This window comes from Agelaius phoeniceus, unplaced genomic scaffold, assembly GCF_051311805.1.
Source record: "Agelaius phoeniceus isolate bAgePho1 unplaced genomic scaffold, bAgePho1.hap1 Scaffold_321, whole genome shotgun sequence".
Lineage (NCBI taxonomy): Eukaryota > Metazoa > Chordata > Aves > Passeriformes > Icteridae > Agelaius > Agelaius phoeniceus.
This window is the reverse complement of record NW_027509938.1, coordinates 13,697-31,216: the sequence shown is the minus strand read 5'-3', so window position 1 is coordinate 31,216 and position 17,520 is coordinate 13,697. Positions and strand designations below refer to the sequence as shown.

Sequence of the window (17,520 nt, the reverse complement as noted above, 5' to 3'; positions counted from 1 at the left end):
ATTTTGTAAGGGGATTTGGGGTAAATTTTTTTGTTTTGGATGGATTAGCGAGGGAGATTTGAGGTAAAAATCCATTTTGGGGGTTTTGTGAGAAGATTTTTTGTAAAAACCATTTTTTTGGACTTTGTGAGGAGATTTTTGAAAAAATCACACAATTTTTGGGATTTTGTGTGAGGAGATTTTGAAAAATATCACATTTTCGGTGATTTTGTGAGGAGATTTTTGTCAAAATCCAATTTTGGGCACTTGGCGAGGAATTTGAGGCAAAATTTTCAGGGTTTTGAGCACTTTGAGGCGATTTGTGTCCAAAACTTGAATTTCGGGTGACTTTAGAAGCAAATTCTGAAGATTTAACACCAAAACTTCAACTTTTCAACCATGAGGATTGAGGACCACTAATCCTTTAAATCGCCCCAAAATCCGGAGCCGGTGCTGAAAATTTGAGGTGAAATCTCCATTTTTTTGGGTGGTTTTAATGGTTTAATAAAAGGGTGGGAACAGCGAGGGCCCTCCCAGTTCATCCCAGTCCATCCCAGTAACCCCAAACCCCTCCCAGTAACCCAAATTCCATCCCAGTTCATCCCAGTCCATCCCAGTGCCCTTTAAACCCCTCCCAGTTTGTCCCCAGTCCCTCCAGTACCCCAAATCCCCTCCCAGTTCCTCCCAGTTTGTCCCAGTCCCTCCCAGTAACCTTTAAAACCCTTCCCAGTCCCTCCCAGTTTGTCCCAGTCCCTCCCAGTAACCCCAAATCCTCTCCCAGTAACCCCTAACCCTCTCCCAGTCCCTCCCAGTAACCCCTAAACCTCTCCCAGTTTGTCCCAGTTTGTCCCAGTCCCTCCCAGTTTCCTCCCAGTGCCCTTTAAGGCCCTCCCAGTTTGTCCCAGTTTGTCCCAGTTTGTCCAGTTTGTCCCAGTTTGTCCCAGTGCCCTTTAAAACCCCCCCCCACGGTCCCTCCCAGTCCCTCCCAGTTTGTCCCAGTCTGTCCCAGTGCCCTTTAAGGCCCTCCCAGTTTGTCCCAGTTTGTCCCAGTCCCCTTTAAACCCCCCAGTCCCCTTTAAACCCCTCCCAGTCCCTCCCAGTATCCCCTAAACCCCTCCCAGTCCCCTCCCAGTTTGTCCCAGTTTGTCCCAGTCCCCTTTAAGCCCCCTCCCAGTCCCTCCCAGTGCCCTTTAAGCCCCTCCCAGTCCCTCCCAGTGCCCTTTAAGCCACTCCCAGTTTGTCCCAGTTCCCTTTAAACCCCTCCCAGTGCCCTTTAGGCCCTTCCCAGTTTGTCCAGTTTGTCCCAGTGCCCTTTAAACCACCCCCAGTCCCTCCTAGTCCCTCCCAGTTTGATCCCAGCTCCTCCCAGTCCCTCCCAGTCCCTCCCAGTCCCTCCCAGTTTGATCCCAGTCCCTCCCAGTCCATCCCAGTTTGTCCCAGTCCCCTTTAAACCCCCCCCCGTCCCCTTTAAGCCCCTCCCAGTCCCTCCCAGTAACCCCTTAAACCCCTCCAGTCCCTCCCAGTTTGTCCCAGTTTGTCCCAGTCCCCTTTAAACCCCTCTCAGTGACTTTTAAGCCCCTCCCAGTGCCCTTTAAGCCCCTCCCAGTTTTTTCCCAGTTTGTCCCAGTGCCCTTTAAGCCCCTCCCAGTCCCTCCCAGTGCCCTTTAGGCCCCTCCCAGTGCCCTTTAAGCCCCTCCCAGTCCCTCCCAGTGCCCTTTAGGCCACTCCCAGTGCCCTTTAAGCCCCTCCCAGTTTTTCCCAGTTTGTCCCAGTGCCCTTTAGGCCCCTCCCGGTGCCCTTTGCGCCCCTCCCAGTCCGTCCCAGTTTGTCCCAGTTTGTCCCAGTCCGGGATGTGGCGCGCGGGGCTCCCGGGGGGGCTCCGGGCGGTTTTTGAGGGGTCCCCGCTGAGCTCGGGGGGGTCCCCGAGACTCCTGGAGGGGAAAGTGGCGCTGGTGACAGCGGGGACCGACGGGTGAGTGACCCCGAAATCCCGAATTCGCCCCAAAAACGGCAAAATTCACCCCAAAACCGGCAAAATTCACCTCAAAACGGCAAAATTCACCCCAAAACGGCAAAATTCACCCCGAAATCCGCAAAATTTACACACAAAACCCCGAAATTCACCGCAAAAAACCAGCGGGGACCGACGTGGTGAGTGACCCCGAAATCGGCAAAATTCACCCCAAAATCCGCAAAATTCGCCTCGAAATCCATAAAATTCACCCCAAAACTGCGAAATTCATCCCAAACCCGCGAAATTCACCCGAAATCCGCAAAATTTACCACACAAAACCCCGAGATTCGCCTCAGAAACAGCGGGGACCGATGGGTGAGTGACCCCGAAAGCGGCAAAATTCACCTCAAAAACGGCAAAATTCGCCTCGAAATCCATAAAATTCACCCCAAAAACGGCAAAATTCACCCGAAAATGGCAAAATTCACCCTGAAATACCGGAATTCACCTCAAAATCCATAAAATTCACCCTAAAAAACGGCAAAATTCACCCCAAAATCCACAAAATTCACCCCAAAATCCACCCCAAAAATCCACAAAATTCACCCCAAAAATCTGCCAAATTCACCCCGAAATCCACAAAATACACCCCGAAACGGCAAAATTCACCCCAAAAACGGCGAAATTCACCCCAAAATCTGCAAAATTCACCCCAAAATCCACAAAATTCACCCTAAAAAAGGCAAAATTCACCCCAAAAATCCATAAAATTCACCCCAAAAAATCCATAAAATTCACCCCAAAATCTGCAAATTCACCCCAAAATTCACCCCAATAAGGCAAAATTCACACCCAAAATCCACAAAATTCACCCCAAAATTCACCCCAAAAAGGCAAAATTCACCCCAAATCCACAAAATTCACCCCAAAAACAGTGCAGGAAAACAGGAATTTTTATCCTTAAATTAACCCTCAAAATCACCCCAAATTAACCCAAAATTAACCCAAAATTAACCCAAAATTAACTCTAATTAATGCAAATTAATTCAGATTAATTCACTCTAAAAATCCCCCCGGAATTAACCCAAAATTAACTCAAAATAACTCAAATTAATTCCAATTAATTAAAAAAAATACGAAGTCTGAAACCACCCCAAAATCAACAAAATTCACCCCAAAAACAGCTCAAAAAAATGGGAATTTTTAACCTAAAAATCCCCTTAAAATTGACCCAAAATTAAGCGAAATCCCCCAAAATTACCTCAAATTAAACCAAAATTAACTCAAAATTATCCCAAATTAATTCACATTAATTAAAAAAATACGAAGTCTGAAATGACCCCAAAATCAGCAAAATTAACCCCCAAATTTTTTAGGAAAAATGGGAATATTTTATCCTAAAATTAACCCTAAAAATCCCCTCAAAATTAATTAAAATTAACCCAAATTGAATTTAATTAATTCAAATTAACCCCAAAATCACCAAAATTGGCTTTAATTAATTCAAATTAATCCAAATTAAACCCAAATTCCCCCAAATTTAACCCAAAACTGTTTTTAATTAATTAAAATTAAACCAAAATAACTTTAATTAAGTTAATTATTTAAAATTCATTTTATTTTATTTCATTAATTAAACAAAATTTAATTAATTCAAATTACCCCCAAATTAAACCAAATTGACTTTAATTAATTAAAATTAAACCAAATTAACCCACATTTACTTTAATTAATTAAAATTAAAGGAAATTAACCCAAATTTACTTTAATAAATTCAAATTATCCCCAAATTAACCCAAATTCATTTTAGTTAATTAAAATTACCCCAAATTAACCCAAATTAATTAAAATTACCACAAAATTGACTTTAATTAATTGAAATTAACCCCAAAATTATTTCATTAATTTAAATTAACCACAAGATAACTTTAATTAATTTCAATTAACCACAAAATTAACTTTAATTAATTTCAATAACCACAAAATTGACCTTAATTAATTAAAATTAACCCCCAAAATTTGCCCTAATTGAAATTAACCCCAAAATTGATTTTAATTAATTGAAATTAACCCCAAAATTAACCTTAATTAATTCAAATTAACCCCAAAATTCTTTCATTAATTTTAATTAACCACAAAATTGATCTTAATTAATTCTATTAACCCCATAATTGACATTAATTAATTCCAATTAACCCCAAAATTAACTTTAATTAATTCAAATTAACCCAAACTTGACTTCAATTAATTCAAATTAACCCCAAACTTGACCTCAATTAATTCCAATTAACCCCAAACTTCCCTTTAATTAATTCCAATTAACCCCAAAATTCCCTTTAATTAACCCCAAACCACCCACACCGGTTTTTAATTAATTCAAATTAACCCCGAATTAATTTTAATAAATTCAAATTAACCCCAAATCCACCCGCCTGGGGTGGGCGTGGCCAAGCACAGGTGACCCCCGGGTGGGCGTGGCCAGGCCCAGGTGGGCGTGGCCAGTCTCTAGTGTGACAGTGGCGTGGCTGAGGCCTCAGGATGGGCGTGGCCAAACACAGGTGGGCGTGGCCAGTCTCAAGTGTGACAGTGGCGTGGCTGATGCATCAGGGTGGCGTGGCCAAACGCAGGTGGGCGTGGCCTGGCTAAGGTGTGAATGTGGGCGACTCCATAGGATTGGAATGGGCGTGGCCAAGGGCTCAGGGGTGGGCGTGACCGGGGCTCAGGGATGGGCGTGGCCAAGCCCAGGAGGGCGTGGCCAATTGCTCAATGTGGGGCGTGTCCGCAGGATCGGGCTGGGCGTGGCCGAGGCGCTGGGCGTGGCCGGGGCTCGGGATGGGGGTGGCTCAGGATGGGCGTGGCCACACTCAGGGTGGGCGTGTCCGCAGGATCGGGCTGGGCGTGGCCGAGGCGCTGGGCGTGGCCGGGGCCCAGGTTTTCCTCAGTTCCCGCCGGGCCCACAACGTCCAGAGAGCCGTGGAGACGCTCAGGGGGCGGGGCCTGCAGGTACGGGGGCGGGGCCTAACCGGGAGTGCGCCTGGGGGGCGGGGCTGATCCGTAAGTGGGTGGGGACTGCAGGTAAAAGCACCTGAGGGGTGTGGCTGGTGCTTGAGGGGGCGTGGCCGATGCCTGAGGGGGTGGGGCCTGCTGGTAAGGACACTGGGGGCGTGGTTTACACGTGGGAGGGCGGGGCTTGCAGGTAATGGCATCTGAGGGGTGGGGTTAATGCTGAGGGGGCGTGGCTTACACCTGAGGGGGCGGGGTCTAAAGGGCACCTGAGGGGGTTTAGGGGCACGTGAGGGGGCGGGGCTTGCAGGTAATGGCATCTGAGGGGTGGGGTTTATGCCTGAGGGGGCGGGGCTTGCAGGTGAGCACACCTGAGGGGGTTTGGGGTCACCTGGGGGGGATTTTGGGGTCACCTGGGGGGGATTTGGGGTCACCTGGGAGGGATTTTTGGGAGGTTTTGGGGTCACCTTGGGGGGGATTTTTGGGGTGGTTGGGGTCACCTGGGCACACCTGGGAGGGATTTTGGGGTCACCTGGGGGAGATTCTGGGGGGTTTTGGGGTCACCTGGGGGAGATTTTTGGGGTGGTTTGGGGTCACCTGGGCACACCTGGGGTCACCTGGGGGAGATTTTGGGAGGTTTTGGGGGTCACCTTGGGGGGATTTTGGGGTGGGTTTGGGGCCACCTGGACACACCTGGGAAGGATTTGGGGTCACCTGAAGGGGTTTGGGGGTCACCTGGGCACACCTGGGTGGGGATTTTGGGGCAGTTTTGGGGTCACCTGGGCACACCTGGGAAGGATTTGGGGTCACCTGAAGGGGTTTGGGGTTACCTGGGCACACCTGGGAGGGATTTTGGGAGGTTTTGGGGTCACCTGGGAGGGATTTTGGGGTCACCTGGGTCCAGCTGGGCACACCTGGGGGGGTTTGGGGTCACCTGGGAAGGGGTTTGGGGTCACCTGGGAAGGGGATTTGGGGTCACCTGGGCACACCTGGGAGGGATTTGGGGTCACCTGAAGGGGTTTGGGGTCACCTGGGGGGGATTTTGGGAGGTTTTGGGGTCACCTGGGAGGGGGTTTGGGGTCCCCTGGAGGGGATTTTTGGGTGGTTTGGGGTCACCTGGGGGTACCTGGGGTCACCTGGGTAGGATTTGGGGTCACCTGGGGGTGATTTTGGGAGGTTTCGGGGTCACTTTAGGGAGATTTTGGGAGGATTTGGGGCAGGTTTGGGGTTACCTGGGCACACCTGGGGGGGATTTTGGTGGTGGTTTGGGGTCACCTGGGGTGGGAGTTTGGGGGTCACCTGGGTGGGATTTTGGGGTCAACTGGGCACACCTGGGGTCACCTGGGGGAGATTTTGGGAGGTTTTGGGGTCACCTGGGGGTGATTTTGGGGTGGTTTGGGGTCACCTGGGGGAGATTCTGGGGGGTTTTGGGGTCACCTGGGCCCACCTGGGGTCACCTGGGGGGGATTTTGGGGGGATTTGGGGTCACCTGGGCACACCTGGGGTCACCTGGGTGGGGTTTGGGTCACCTGGGGGGGATTTTTGGGTGGGTTTGGGGTCACTTTAGGGAGATTTTGGGACGTTTTGGGGTCACCTGGGGGGGATTTTGGGGTGGTTTGGGGTCCCCTGGGGGAGATTTTGGGGCAGTTTTGGGGTCACCTGGGCACACCTGGGAAGGATTTGGGGTCACCTGAAGGGGTTTGGGGTTACCTGGGGTCCCTGGAGGGGATTTTCGGGGATTTGGGTCACTTTAGGGAGATTTTGGGAGGTTTTGGGGTCACCTGGGGGGGATTTTGGGGTCACCTGGAGGGGTTTTGGGGTCACCTGGGCACACCTGGGCACACCTGGGGGGGATTGGGGTCACCTGGGGTGATTTTGGGAGGTTTTGGGGTCACTTTAGGGAGATTTTGGGTGGGTTTGGGTCACCTGGGCCCAGCTGGGTGGGCGTGGTCTGAGCTGCTGTGCCCCGGTGGGCGTGGCCTGCATGTGAGCGGCATCACGTGGGCACACGTGGGGTGTGGGCGTGGTCTGAGCTGTTGTCCCTCCCCCCCGGTGGGCGTGGCCTGGAGATGAGCGGTGTCACGTGGGCCCAGCTGGGGTGGGCGTGGTCTGAGCTGCTGTGCCCCGGTGGGCGTGGCCTGGAGGTGATCGGCATCACCTGGGCCCAGCTGGGGTGGGCGTGGTCTGAGCTGTTGTCCCCCCCCCGGTGGGCGTGGCCTGCAGGTGATCGGCATCACCTGGGCCCAGCTGGGGTGGGCGTGGTCTGAGCTGTTTTTCCTCCCGGTGGGCGTGGCCTGCAGGTGAGCGGCGTCACGTGTCACGTGGGCGTGGCGAGGACAGAGAGAGGATGGTGCAGGCGGTTGAGGGCACGGAAAATGGGGGGAAAAACGGGGAAAAATGGGGGGAAAATGGGGGAAAATGGGGGGAAAATGGGGAAAAATGATGAAAAAATGAGAAAAATGGGGGAAAAATGAGAAAAAATGGGGGAAAAACGAGAAAAAACGGAAATGGTGAAAAAATGAGGAAAAATGGGGGGAAAATGGGGAAATTTGGGCTAAAAATGGGGATTTTTGGGGCGGTTCTAGGATGGATTTTTGGGGGGATTTTGGGGATTTTTTGGGGGGATTTCGGGATTTTTTGGGGGAATTTTGGGGGAATTTTGGGGGAATTTTTTGGGGAATTTTTGGGGGAGATTTTTGGGAAATTTGGGGGAATTTTTGGGGGGAAGTTTTGGGGAATTTTTTGGAGAATTTTGGGGGATTTTTTGGGGAATTTTTTTAGGAATTTTTGCGAAATTTTTGGGGGAATTTTGGGGAATTTTTGGGGGCAATTTTGGGGAATTTTTGGGGAATTTTTTGGAATTTTTTCAGAATTTTGGGGATTTTGGGGGAAATTTGGGGGGAATTTTTTTGGGAATTTTGGGGAATTTTGGGAAATTTTTTGGAGAAATTTGGGGGAATTTTTTGGGGAATTTTTGGGGGGAATTTTGGGGGAATTTTTGGGAATTTTTGGGGAAATTTTGGGGGGAATTTTTTGGGGAATTTTTGGGGGAATTTTGGGGAATTTGGGGAATTTTCTCCAGGCCCTGGACACGTTTGGCGCCATCGACATCCTGGTGTCCAACGCCGCTGTCAATCCTCACTTGGCCCCATCCTCGAGGCCGACGAGAGCACCTGGGACAAGGTCAGGCCACGCCCACCCCGGCCACGCCCACCCCGGCCACGCCCACCCCGCTTCCCGCCAAAAATCCCAAAAAAAATCCCCGAACTTCCCACAAAAAATCCCAAAAAATCCCCGAAATTCCCCCCAAAAATAGCAAAAATTCCCCGACAAAAATCCCCAAATTTGTGCCCCAAAAAATCCCACCAAAAATCCCCAAAATTCCCACCAAAATTGCAAAAATTCCTGCAAAATTGCAAAAAATTCACACCAAAAATTGCGAAAATTCCCACCAAAAATCCCCAAATTTGTGCCCAAAAAATCCCCAAATTCCTGCGAAAAATCCCAGAAATTCCCAGCCAAAAATCTCAAAGATTCCCACCAAAAATACCCAAATTTCCTCACCAAAATCCCCAAATTTGTGCCCAAAAAATTCCCGAAATTCGCACCAAAAAATCTCAAAAATTCCTGCCAAAAATCGCAAAAAATTCCCACCAAAAATCACAAAAATTCCTGCAAAAAATCCCAAATAATTCACTCCAAAAATCGCAAAAATTCGCACCAAAAATCCCAAAATTTGTGCCCCAAAATATCCCCAAATTTCTGCCAAAAATTCCAAAAATTCCTGCCAAAAATCCCAAAAATTCCTCATCAAAAATAGCAAAAATTCCTCCCGAAAACTGCAAAAATTTCCTGCCAAAATTCCCAAATTTGAGCCCAAAAAATCCCCAGCCAGAAATCTCTAAAATTCCCCCAAAAATCACAAAAATTCATGCCAAAAATGGCAAAAAATTCACGGAAAAAATCTCTAAAATTTCCTGCCAAAATCCCCAAATTTGTGCCCAAAAAAATCCCCAAATTCCCGCCAAAAATCGCAAAAAAATTCACCGCCAAAATTGCAAAAATTCTTGCCAAAAATGACAAAAAATTCCCCCCAAAAATTGCAAAAAATTCACACCAAAATCCCCAAATTTCCTCACCGAAATCCCCAAATTTGTGCCCAAAAAAATCCCCAAATTCCCACCAAAAATCTCAAAAATTCCTGCCAAAATTGCAAAAAATTCACACCCAAAATCCCAAAAATTCCCATCAAAAATCGCAAAAATTTCCCCAAAAAATCGCAAAAATTCCTGGCAAAAATCCCCAAATTTGTGCCCAAAAATTTCCCAAATTCCTGCCAAAATCACAAAAATTTTTGCTAAAAATCTCAAAAATTCCTGCCAAAAATCCCCAAATTTCCTCACTGAAATCCCCAAATTTGTGCCGAAAAATCCCCAAATCCTGCCAAAAATCCCAAAAATTCCCGCCAAAAATTGCAAAATATTCACTCCAAAAATTACAAAAATTCCTGCCAAAACTGGCAAAAAATTCACACCAAAAATTGCAAAAATTCCCGCCAAAAATCACAAAAAATTCCCCCCAAAAATCCCCAAATTTGTGCCCAAAAAAATCCCGAAATTCCCACAAAAAAATCCCCAAAATTCCCGCCAAAAATCGCAAAAAAAATTCCCACCAAAAATCCCCAAATTTCCTCACCAAAATCCCCAAATTTGTGCCCAAAAAAATCCCCAAATTCCCACCAAAAATCTCAAAAATTCCTGCCAAAATTGCAAAAAATTCCCACCAAAAATAGCAAAAAATTCCTCAAAAAAATCCCCAAATTTGTGCCCAAAAAATCCCAAAAATTCCTGCCAAAAATCACCAAAATTCTTGCCAAAAATGGCAAAAAAATCCCGCCAAAAATTGCAAAAAATTCACACCAAAAATCCCCAAATTTGTGCCCAAAAAAATCCCCAAAAATTTCCCCACCAAAAATCGCAAAAAATTCCTCCCAAAATTCCCAAATTTTAGCCCAAAAAATCCCCAAATTCCGCCAAAAATCCCCAAATTTGTGCCCAAAAATATTCCTAAATTCCTGCCAAAAATCCCCAAATTTGTGCCCAAAAAAATTCCTAAATTCCTGCCAAAAATCCCTGCCAAAAATTGAAAAAAATTCCCGCCAAAAATCGCAAGAATTCACACCAAAAATTGCAAAAATTCCCCGCCAAAAATCCCCAAAATTTTGCCCCAAAAAATCCCAAAATTCCCACCAAAAAATCCTGAATTTCCCGGCAAAATCCTCCAAATTTCCACTAAAAATCGCCCAAATTTCCTGCTAAAAATCCCAAAATCTGTGGCAAAATCCCCCAAATTTTCACAACCAAAAATTCCCCAAATTCCCCCAAAATTTGCACCCAAAATTCCTGAATTTTCCCTGAATTTCTCCAAATTTTCCCAAATTTCATCCCAGAATTTCCCCAATTTTTGAAATTTGACCTCAAATTCTCCCAAATTTTAATTTTTCCCCAATTTTCTCAAAATTTCCATAACTCCTTAAAATTCAACCACAAATCTCCCCAAATTTCCTAAAATTCCTCCCATTTTACCAAATTTGAGCAAAATTCCTCAAATTTCCCCTTTTTTCCCCAAAATGTCCCAAATTTTCAACTTTTTTTGCCAAAATCCCCCAATTTCTACAATTTCACCTCAAAATTTTCCATTTTTCCCCCAAATCTTCCTCAGAATTTTCCCCAATTTCTCAAATTTCATCCCAAAATTTTCCATTTTTTCCCCCCAAAACTTCCTCAGAATTTTCCTCAATTTCTCAAAATTTCACCTCAAATTTTCCATTTTTTCCCCCAAAACTTCCTCAGAATTTTCCCCAATTTCTCAAAATTTGACCTAAAATTTGACCTCAACATTTTCCATTTTTTTCCCCCCAGATTTCATCTTTTGACCCCAAATCTTCCTCAGAAATTTTCCCCAATTTCTCAAATTTCATCCCAAAATTTTCCATTTTCCCCCCAAAACTTTCTCAGAATTTTCCCCCAATTTCTCAAAATTTCACCTCAAAATTTTCCATTTTTTCCCCCAAATCTTTCTCAAAATTTTCCCCAATTTCTCAAAATTTGACCTAAAATTTTGACCTCAAAATTTTCCATTTTTTCCCCCCAAATTTCATCTTTTGACCCCAAATCTTCCTCAGAATTTTCCCCAATTTCTCAAAATTTCACCTCAAATTTTCCATTTTTCCCCCCAAAACTTTCTCAGAATTTTCCCCAATTTCTCAAAATTTCACCTCAAATTTTCCATTTTTTCCCCCAAAACTTCCTCAGAATTTTCCCCCCAATTTCTCAAAATTCCACCTCAAAATTTTCCATTTTTTCCCTCAAAATTCCCCATTTCCCCACCAGATTTCCTCCAATTTCCCCAATTTCATAAAATTTCACCAAAATTCCCAAAAACTTCCTCAGAAATTTTCCCCAATTTCTCAAAATTTCACCTCAAAATTTTCCAATTTTTCCCCCCCAATCCCCCCCTGGCCCCGCCCCTTTCCCCTCACACCACTTTAAGCCCCGCCCACAATGACATCACCCCTTAATAAGCCCCGCCCACAATGACATCACCCCGACCCCTTTCCCATTACATCACCCTCTCTTAGCCCACGCCCCCTGTCCATCATTCCCTCCCTTTGGCCGCTTCCGCTCTAAGCCCCGCCCCTTCCGGTGACGTCACGCAGGTGTTCCGGGTGAACGTGACGGCGGCGGCCATGTTGGTGCGGCTGGTGGTGCCGCACATGGAGAAACGCGGGTAGGGCTGGGGTGTACTGGGTTATACTGGTTTAAACTGGGATGGACTGGGATGGACTGGGATGTGCTGGGATGTGCTGGGTTATACTGGTTTAAACTGGTTTGTACTGGGATGTACTGGGAGAGACTGGGATGTACTGGTTTATACTGGGATGGACTGGGATGGACTGGATGTACTGGGTTGTACTGGTTTGTACTGGTTTCTACCGGGTTATACTGGGTTATACTGGTTTCTACTGGGATGTACTGGGATGTACTGGGTTATACTGGTCCATACTGGGTTTGGTTATACTGGGTTATACTGGGTTATACTGGTTTATACTGGTTTAAACTGGGTTATACTGGGATGTACTGGGTTATACTGGGATATACTGGTTTAAACTGGTTTGTACTGGGATGTACTGGTTAAAACTGGTTTATACCGGTTTGTTCTGGGATGTACTGGGATGTACTGGGTTATACTGGTTTATACTGGGATATACTGGGTGTACTGGATGTACTGGGTTATACTGGTTTAAACTGGTTTATACTGGTTTAAACTGGGTTATACTGGTTTGTACTGGGATGTACTGGGAGAGACTGGGTTATACTGGGATGAACTGGGAGTGACTGGGAGGGAACTGGGAAGGACTGGTTTATACTGGGACAGACTGGGAGAGGGTATCGGGTTACTGGTTTATACTGGGAGGCACTGGGATCAAACTGGGAGAGGTTTACGGGTTACTGGTTATACTGGGAGGGACTTTACGGGTTCCTGGTTTGTACTGGTTTATACTGGGAGGGACTGGGATCAAACTGGGAGGGACTGGGAAGGAACTGGACCATACTGGGGATGAACTGGGATGAACTGGGAGAGGGTTTGGGGGTTACTGGGATGAACTGGGAGAGGGTTTGGGGTTACTGGTTTGTACTGGTTTATACTGGGATCAAACTGGGATGAACTGGGACAGACTGGGCGGGGATTTGAGGTCACTGGTTTATACTGGGATGAACTGGGAGGGTCTGGGTTTGTACTGTGGTTTGTACTGGTTCATACTGGGAGTTACTGGCGTGGTTCTGGGGTCACTGGTTGTACTGGGATCAAACTGGATGAACTGGGAGGGCCCTGGTTTGAACTGGGCGCTCCACGCTGGGCAAAAGGGGCGTGGCTTTAGCCCGACAGGGGGCGTGGCTCGCGTTGATTGACAGCTCCAACTGCATTGGTGGTTATAAGGGGCGTGGTTAAGGATAAACCACGCCCCCTTCACCTTTAGGGGCGGGGCCATCGTGCTGATGTCATCGATCGCCGGCTACCAGCCAATGAGGGTGAGACTGGGGGTTAAACTGGTTTATACTGGTTTGTACTGGGTTATACTGGTTTGGTGGTTTTTGTTACTGGTTTATACTGGGATGAACTGGGAGGGGGATTGGGGTTACTGGGATGTACTGGGAATGCATTTTCCCTTACTGGTTTGTACTGGTTTTACCTTTTCCCTTACTGGTTTTGGGTTTTCCCTTACTGGTTTTTACTGGTTTATACTGGGATGAACTGGGATGGGCTCTGGGGTTACTGGGATGAACTGGGACGAACTGGGACCGCATTTTTCCTTACTGGTTCATACTGGTTTGGTGTTTTCCCTTACTGGTTCATACTGGTTTAACCCTTTCCCTTACTGGTTTTGCCTTTTCCCTTACTGGTTTATACTGGTTTGGGGTTTTCCCTTATTGGTTTATACTGGTTTGTACTGGGATGGGCTCTGGGGTTACTGGGATGAACTGGGATGAACTGGGAGGGGTTTGGGGTTACTGGATGAACTGGGATGAACTGGGACCTCATTTTCCTTACTGGTTCATACTGGGATGGGCTCTGGAGTTACTGGTTTATACTGGTTTGGTGTTTTTCCTTACTGGTTTTTACTGGTTTGGGGTTTTTCTTACTGTTTATACTGGGATGAACTGGGATGGGTTTTGGGCTCACTGGGACAAACTGGGACCTCATTTTCCCTTACTGGTTTATACTGGTTTTACCCTTTCCCTTACTGGTTTTGCCTTTTCCCTTACTGGTTTATACTGGTTTTACCCTTTCCCTTACTGGTTTATACTGGTTTGTACTGGGATGGGCTCTGGGATGAACTGGGATGGACTGGGAGTGGATTTGGGGTTACTGGGATAAACTGGGGCAAACTGGGACCGCATTTTCCCTTACTGGTTTATACTGGTTTGGGGTTTTCCCTTACTGGTTTATACTGGATGGGCTCTGGAGTTACTGGTTTTTACTGGTTTGTACTGGGAGGGGCTCTGGGATGAACTGGGATGAACTGGATGAGTTTTGGGGTTACTGGGATGAACTGGGACCTCATTTTCCCTTACTGGTTTATACTGGTTTTACCCTTTCCTTACTGGTTTGGGGTTTTTCCTTACTGGTTTTTACTGGTTTATACTGGATGAACTGGGAGGGGCTTTGAGCTCACTGGGACAAACTGGGACCTCATTTTCCCTTACTGGTCCATACTGGTTTAACCCTTTCCCTTACTGGTCCATACTGGTTTAACCCTTTCCCTTCCTGGTCCATACTGGTTTTGCCTTCCCCCCCCTCCCCGTTTCCGGGGCTTGTCTCCGGGCGGCGTGGGCGTGTCCCCAATATGCAAATGAGCCGTGCCGCGGCAGGGGCTGGGCCCGTACGGGGTCTCCAAGGCGGCGCTGCTGGGGCTGGTGGGGGCTCTGAGCCCGGAGCTGCGGCGGAGCCGCGTCCGCGTCAACGGCGTCGCCCCGGGGCTGGTGCGGAGCCGCTTCAGCGCCGCCGTGAGAGACCAGAACGGGCTGGGGGATAAAGGGTTAAAAATGGGAAAAATGGGGGGGGGGAAATGGGGAAAAATCGGGTGAAAAAATGGGGGAAAATGGGGGAAAAATGGGGGAAAAATGGGGGAAATCGGTAGAAAAATGGGGGAAAAATGGGGGAATAAAGGGTTAAAAATGGGGGGACTGGGAGGGACTGGGAGGGAGGGAAATGGGGGAAATTGGGTGAGAAATGGGTGAGAAATGGGGTGAGAAATGGGGGATTTGGGGTGACTGGTTTGGACTGGGAGGGACTGGGAGGGGGGAAATGGGGAAAAATGGGGAAAAAATGGGAGAAAAATCGGGTGAAAATTGGGTGAAAAAAGGCGGAAAAATGGGGAAGAAAGGGTTAAAAATGAGAGGGAGTGGGAGGGGGGAAAAATGGGGGAAAATGGTGAAAAATTGGGGAAAATGGGGAAATAAAGGGTTAAAAATGGGGGAAATGGGGGGACTGGGAGAGGGGAAAAAATGGGTGAGAATTGGGTGAAAAATGGCGAAATCGGGGGAAAATGGGGGAAAAACGGCGAAAATTGGGTGAAAAATGGGGGGGAAATGTTGAAAAAATGGGGGAAATCGGGTGAGAAATGGGGAGAAAGGGTTAAAATGGAGGGGACTGGGAGGGGGGAAAAATGGGGAAAAAATGGGGGAAATAGGGAGGAAAACGGTGAAAAAATGGGGGAAATTGGGTGAGAAATGGGGGAAAAATGGGGAAAATCGGGCAAGAAATGGATGAGAAATGGGGAAGATAAAGGGTTAAAATGGGGGAAATAAAGGGTTAAAAATGGGAGGGACTGGGAGGGGGAAATGGGGAAAATTGGGTGAAAATGGGGAAATAAAGGGTTAAAATGGGAGGGACTGGGAGTGGAAAAAATGGGGGGAAAATTGGGTGAAAAACGGCAAAAAAATGGGGGGAAAATGGGTTAAAATGGGGGAAATGGGGTTAAAAATGGGGGAAATGGGGTTTGGGGTTACTGGTTTGTACTGGTTTATACTGGGAGGGACTGGGAGGGGGAAATGGGGAAAAATGGGGGAAAAATGGGAAAAAATGGGAAAAATGGGCAAAAATTGGGCAAAAAATGGGGAAATAAAAGGGTTAAAAATGGGGGGTTTGGGGTTACTGGTTTATACTGGGAGGGCACTGGTTTATACTGGTTATACTGGAGGGACTGGGAGGGGGGAAATGGGGAAAAAATGGGGAAAAAACAGCAAAAATTGGGCAAAAAATGGGGAAATAAAGGGTTAAAAATGGGGTTACTGGTTTGTACTGGTTTGTACTGGTTTATACTGGTTTTAACTGGTTTTCCCCCCCTCAGCTGTGGGAGGACGAGGCCGTGAGGGAGCAGGCGCTGAAAGAGCTGGGAGCGGACAGGTGAGAAACCAGTAAGGACCAGTATGGACCAGTATGGACCAGTATAAACCAGTACAGACCAGTATGGACCAGTACAGACCAGTATGGACCCTTAACCCTTTCTCCCCCACATTCCCCCCATTTTAAACCTTTAAATCCCATTTTTTGCCCCATTTTCCACCCCTCCCAGTATAAACCAGTATAAACCAGTGCCCTCCCAGTTCCCTCCCAGTATAAACCAGTCCAAACCAGTCACCCCAGTTCCCGTTTCCCGCCATTTTTAACCCTTTAAATGCCATTTTTAACCCTTTGTTCACCGTTTTTTTGCCGTTTTTGCCCATTTTTCCCCCTCCCAGTATAAACCAGTTTAACCCAGTGCCCTTTAGGCCCCTCCCAGTCCATCCCAGTTTAACCGAGCCCCTCCCAGTCCCTCCCAGTTTGTTCCCAGTATAACCCAGTTCCCTTTAGGCCCCTCCCAGTCCCTCCCAGTATAACCCAGTAACCCCAGTTTGCTCCCAGTTTCGATATCCTGTGCATCCCAGTCCCTCCCAGTAACCCCAAATCCCCTCCCAGTCCCTCCCAGTTTAATCCCAGTCCCTCCCAGTATATCCCAGTTTGTTCCCAGTCCCTCCCAGTATAACCCAGTTTGTTCCCAGTCCCTCCCAGTTTGTTCCCAGTCCATCCCAGTATATCCCAGTCCATCCCAGTTTAACCCTTTCCAGGCTGGGCGCCCCAGCCGAGGTGGCCCAGGCCGTTCTGTTCTTGGTCTCCCCCCTCGCCTCCTTCGTGGCCGGGCAGACGCTGGTGGTGGCCGGGGGGCGTGGTCTCGCCTCTGACCACGCCCACCACACGGACATGCAAATTTATGCAAATGAGTACGGAATTAAACATTGATTTTCTTGATGCTAAATGGTGTCTGTGGTTACTGTTTGTACTGGGAGGGACTGGAAGGCTGGGAGGGGTTCAGACCTGTGTCCGACCACGCTACCTTATTAATATGCAAATTTATGCAAATTAGTATTTAAATAAAAACTGATTGTGTTGATGCTAAACGGTGTTGGGGGTTACTGGTTTGTACTGGGAGGGCTGGAGGGGCGTGGATGCATCTCGGGCCACGCCCACATGGTAATATGCAAATTTATGCAAATTAGTACGGAAATTAAATGGATTCTGTGATGCTCAATGGTGTTTGGCGTTAATGGTTTGTACTGGGAGGGACTGGGAGGGCTGGGAGGGGTCCAGATCCGTCTAAGACCATGCCTACTTCATGAATATGCAAATTTATGCAAATTAGTATGGAAATTGAAATCTATTTTCTTGATGCAAAACGGTGTCTGTGGTTACTGGTTTATACTGGGAGGGACTGGGAAGGCTGGGAGGGGTCCAGACCCGTGTCCGAGCACGCCCACCTCATTAATATGCAAATTTATGCAAATTAGTATTTAAATAAAAACTGATTGTGTTGATGCTAAACGGTGTTGGGGGTTACTGGTTTGTACTGGGAGGGACTGGGAGGGCTGGGAGGGGCCTGGATGCATCTCGGACCACGCCCACATGGTTAATATGCAAATTTATGCAAATTAGCATGGAAATAAAAACGGATTCTGTTGATGCTCAATGGTGTTTGGGTTAAT

At 47.3% G+C, this 17,520-nt stretch overlaps 1 protein-coding gene across 1 annotated transcript; it reads left to right on the top strand.

Moving 5' to 3' along the window:
* Positions 1-1,687: 1,687 nt before the first annotated feature.
* On the top strand, positions 1,688-16,796 carry LOC143693154 (dehydrogenase/reductase SDR family member 4-like). The gene is given in 11 exon segments (XM_077173172.1): positions 1,688-1,951; positions 4,819-4,936; positions 7,237-7,264; positions 7,267-7,295; positions 8,019-8,076; positions 8,079-8,119; positions 11,655-11,725; positions 12,978-13,029; positions 14,371-14,505; positions 15,852-15,907; positions 16,609-16,796. Coding segments are annotated over 11 exon segments (882 nt in total). The 5' UTR covers positions 1,688-1,829; the 3' UTR covers positions 16,781-16,796.
* The last annotated feature ends 724 nt before the right edge of the window (positions 16,797-17,520 follow it).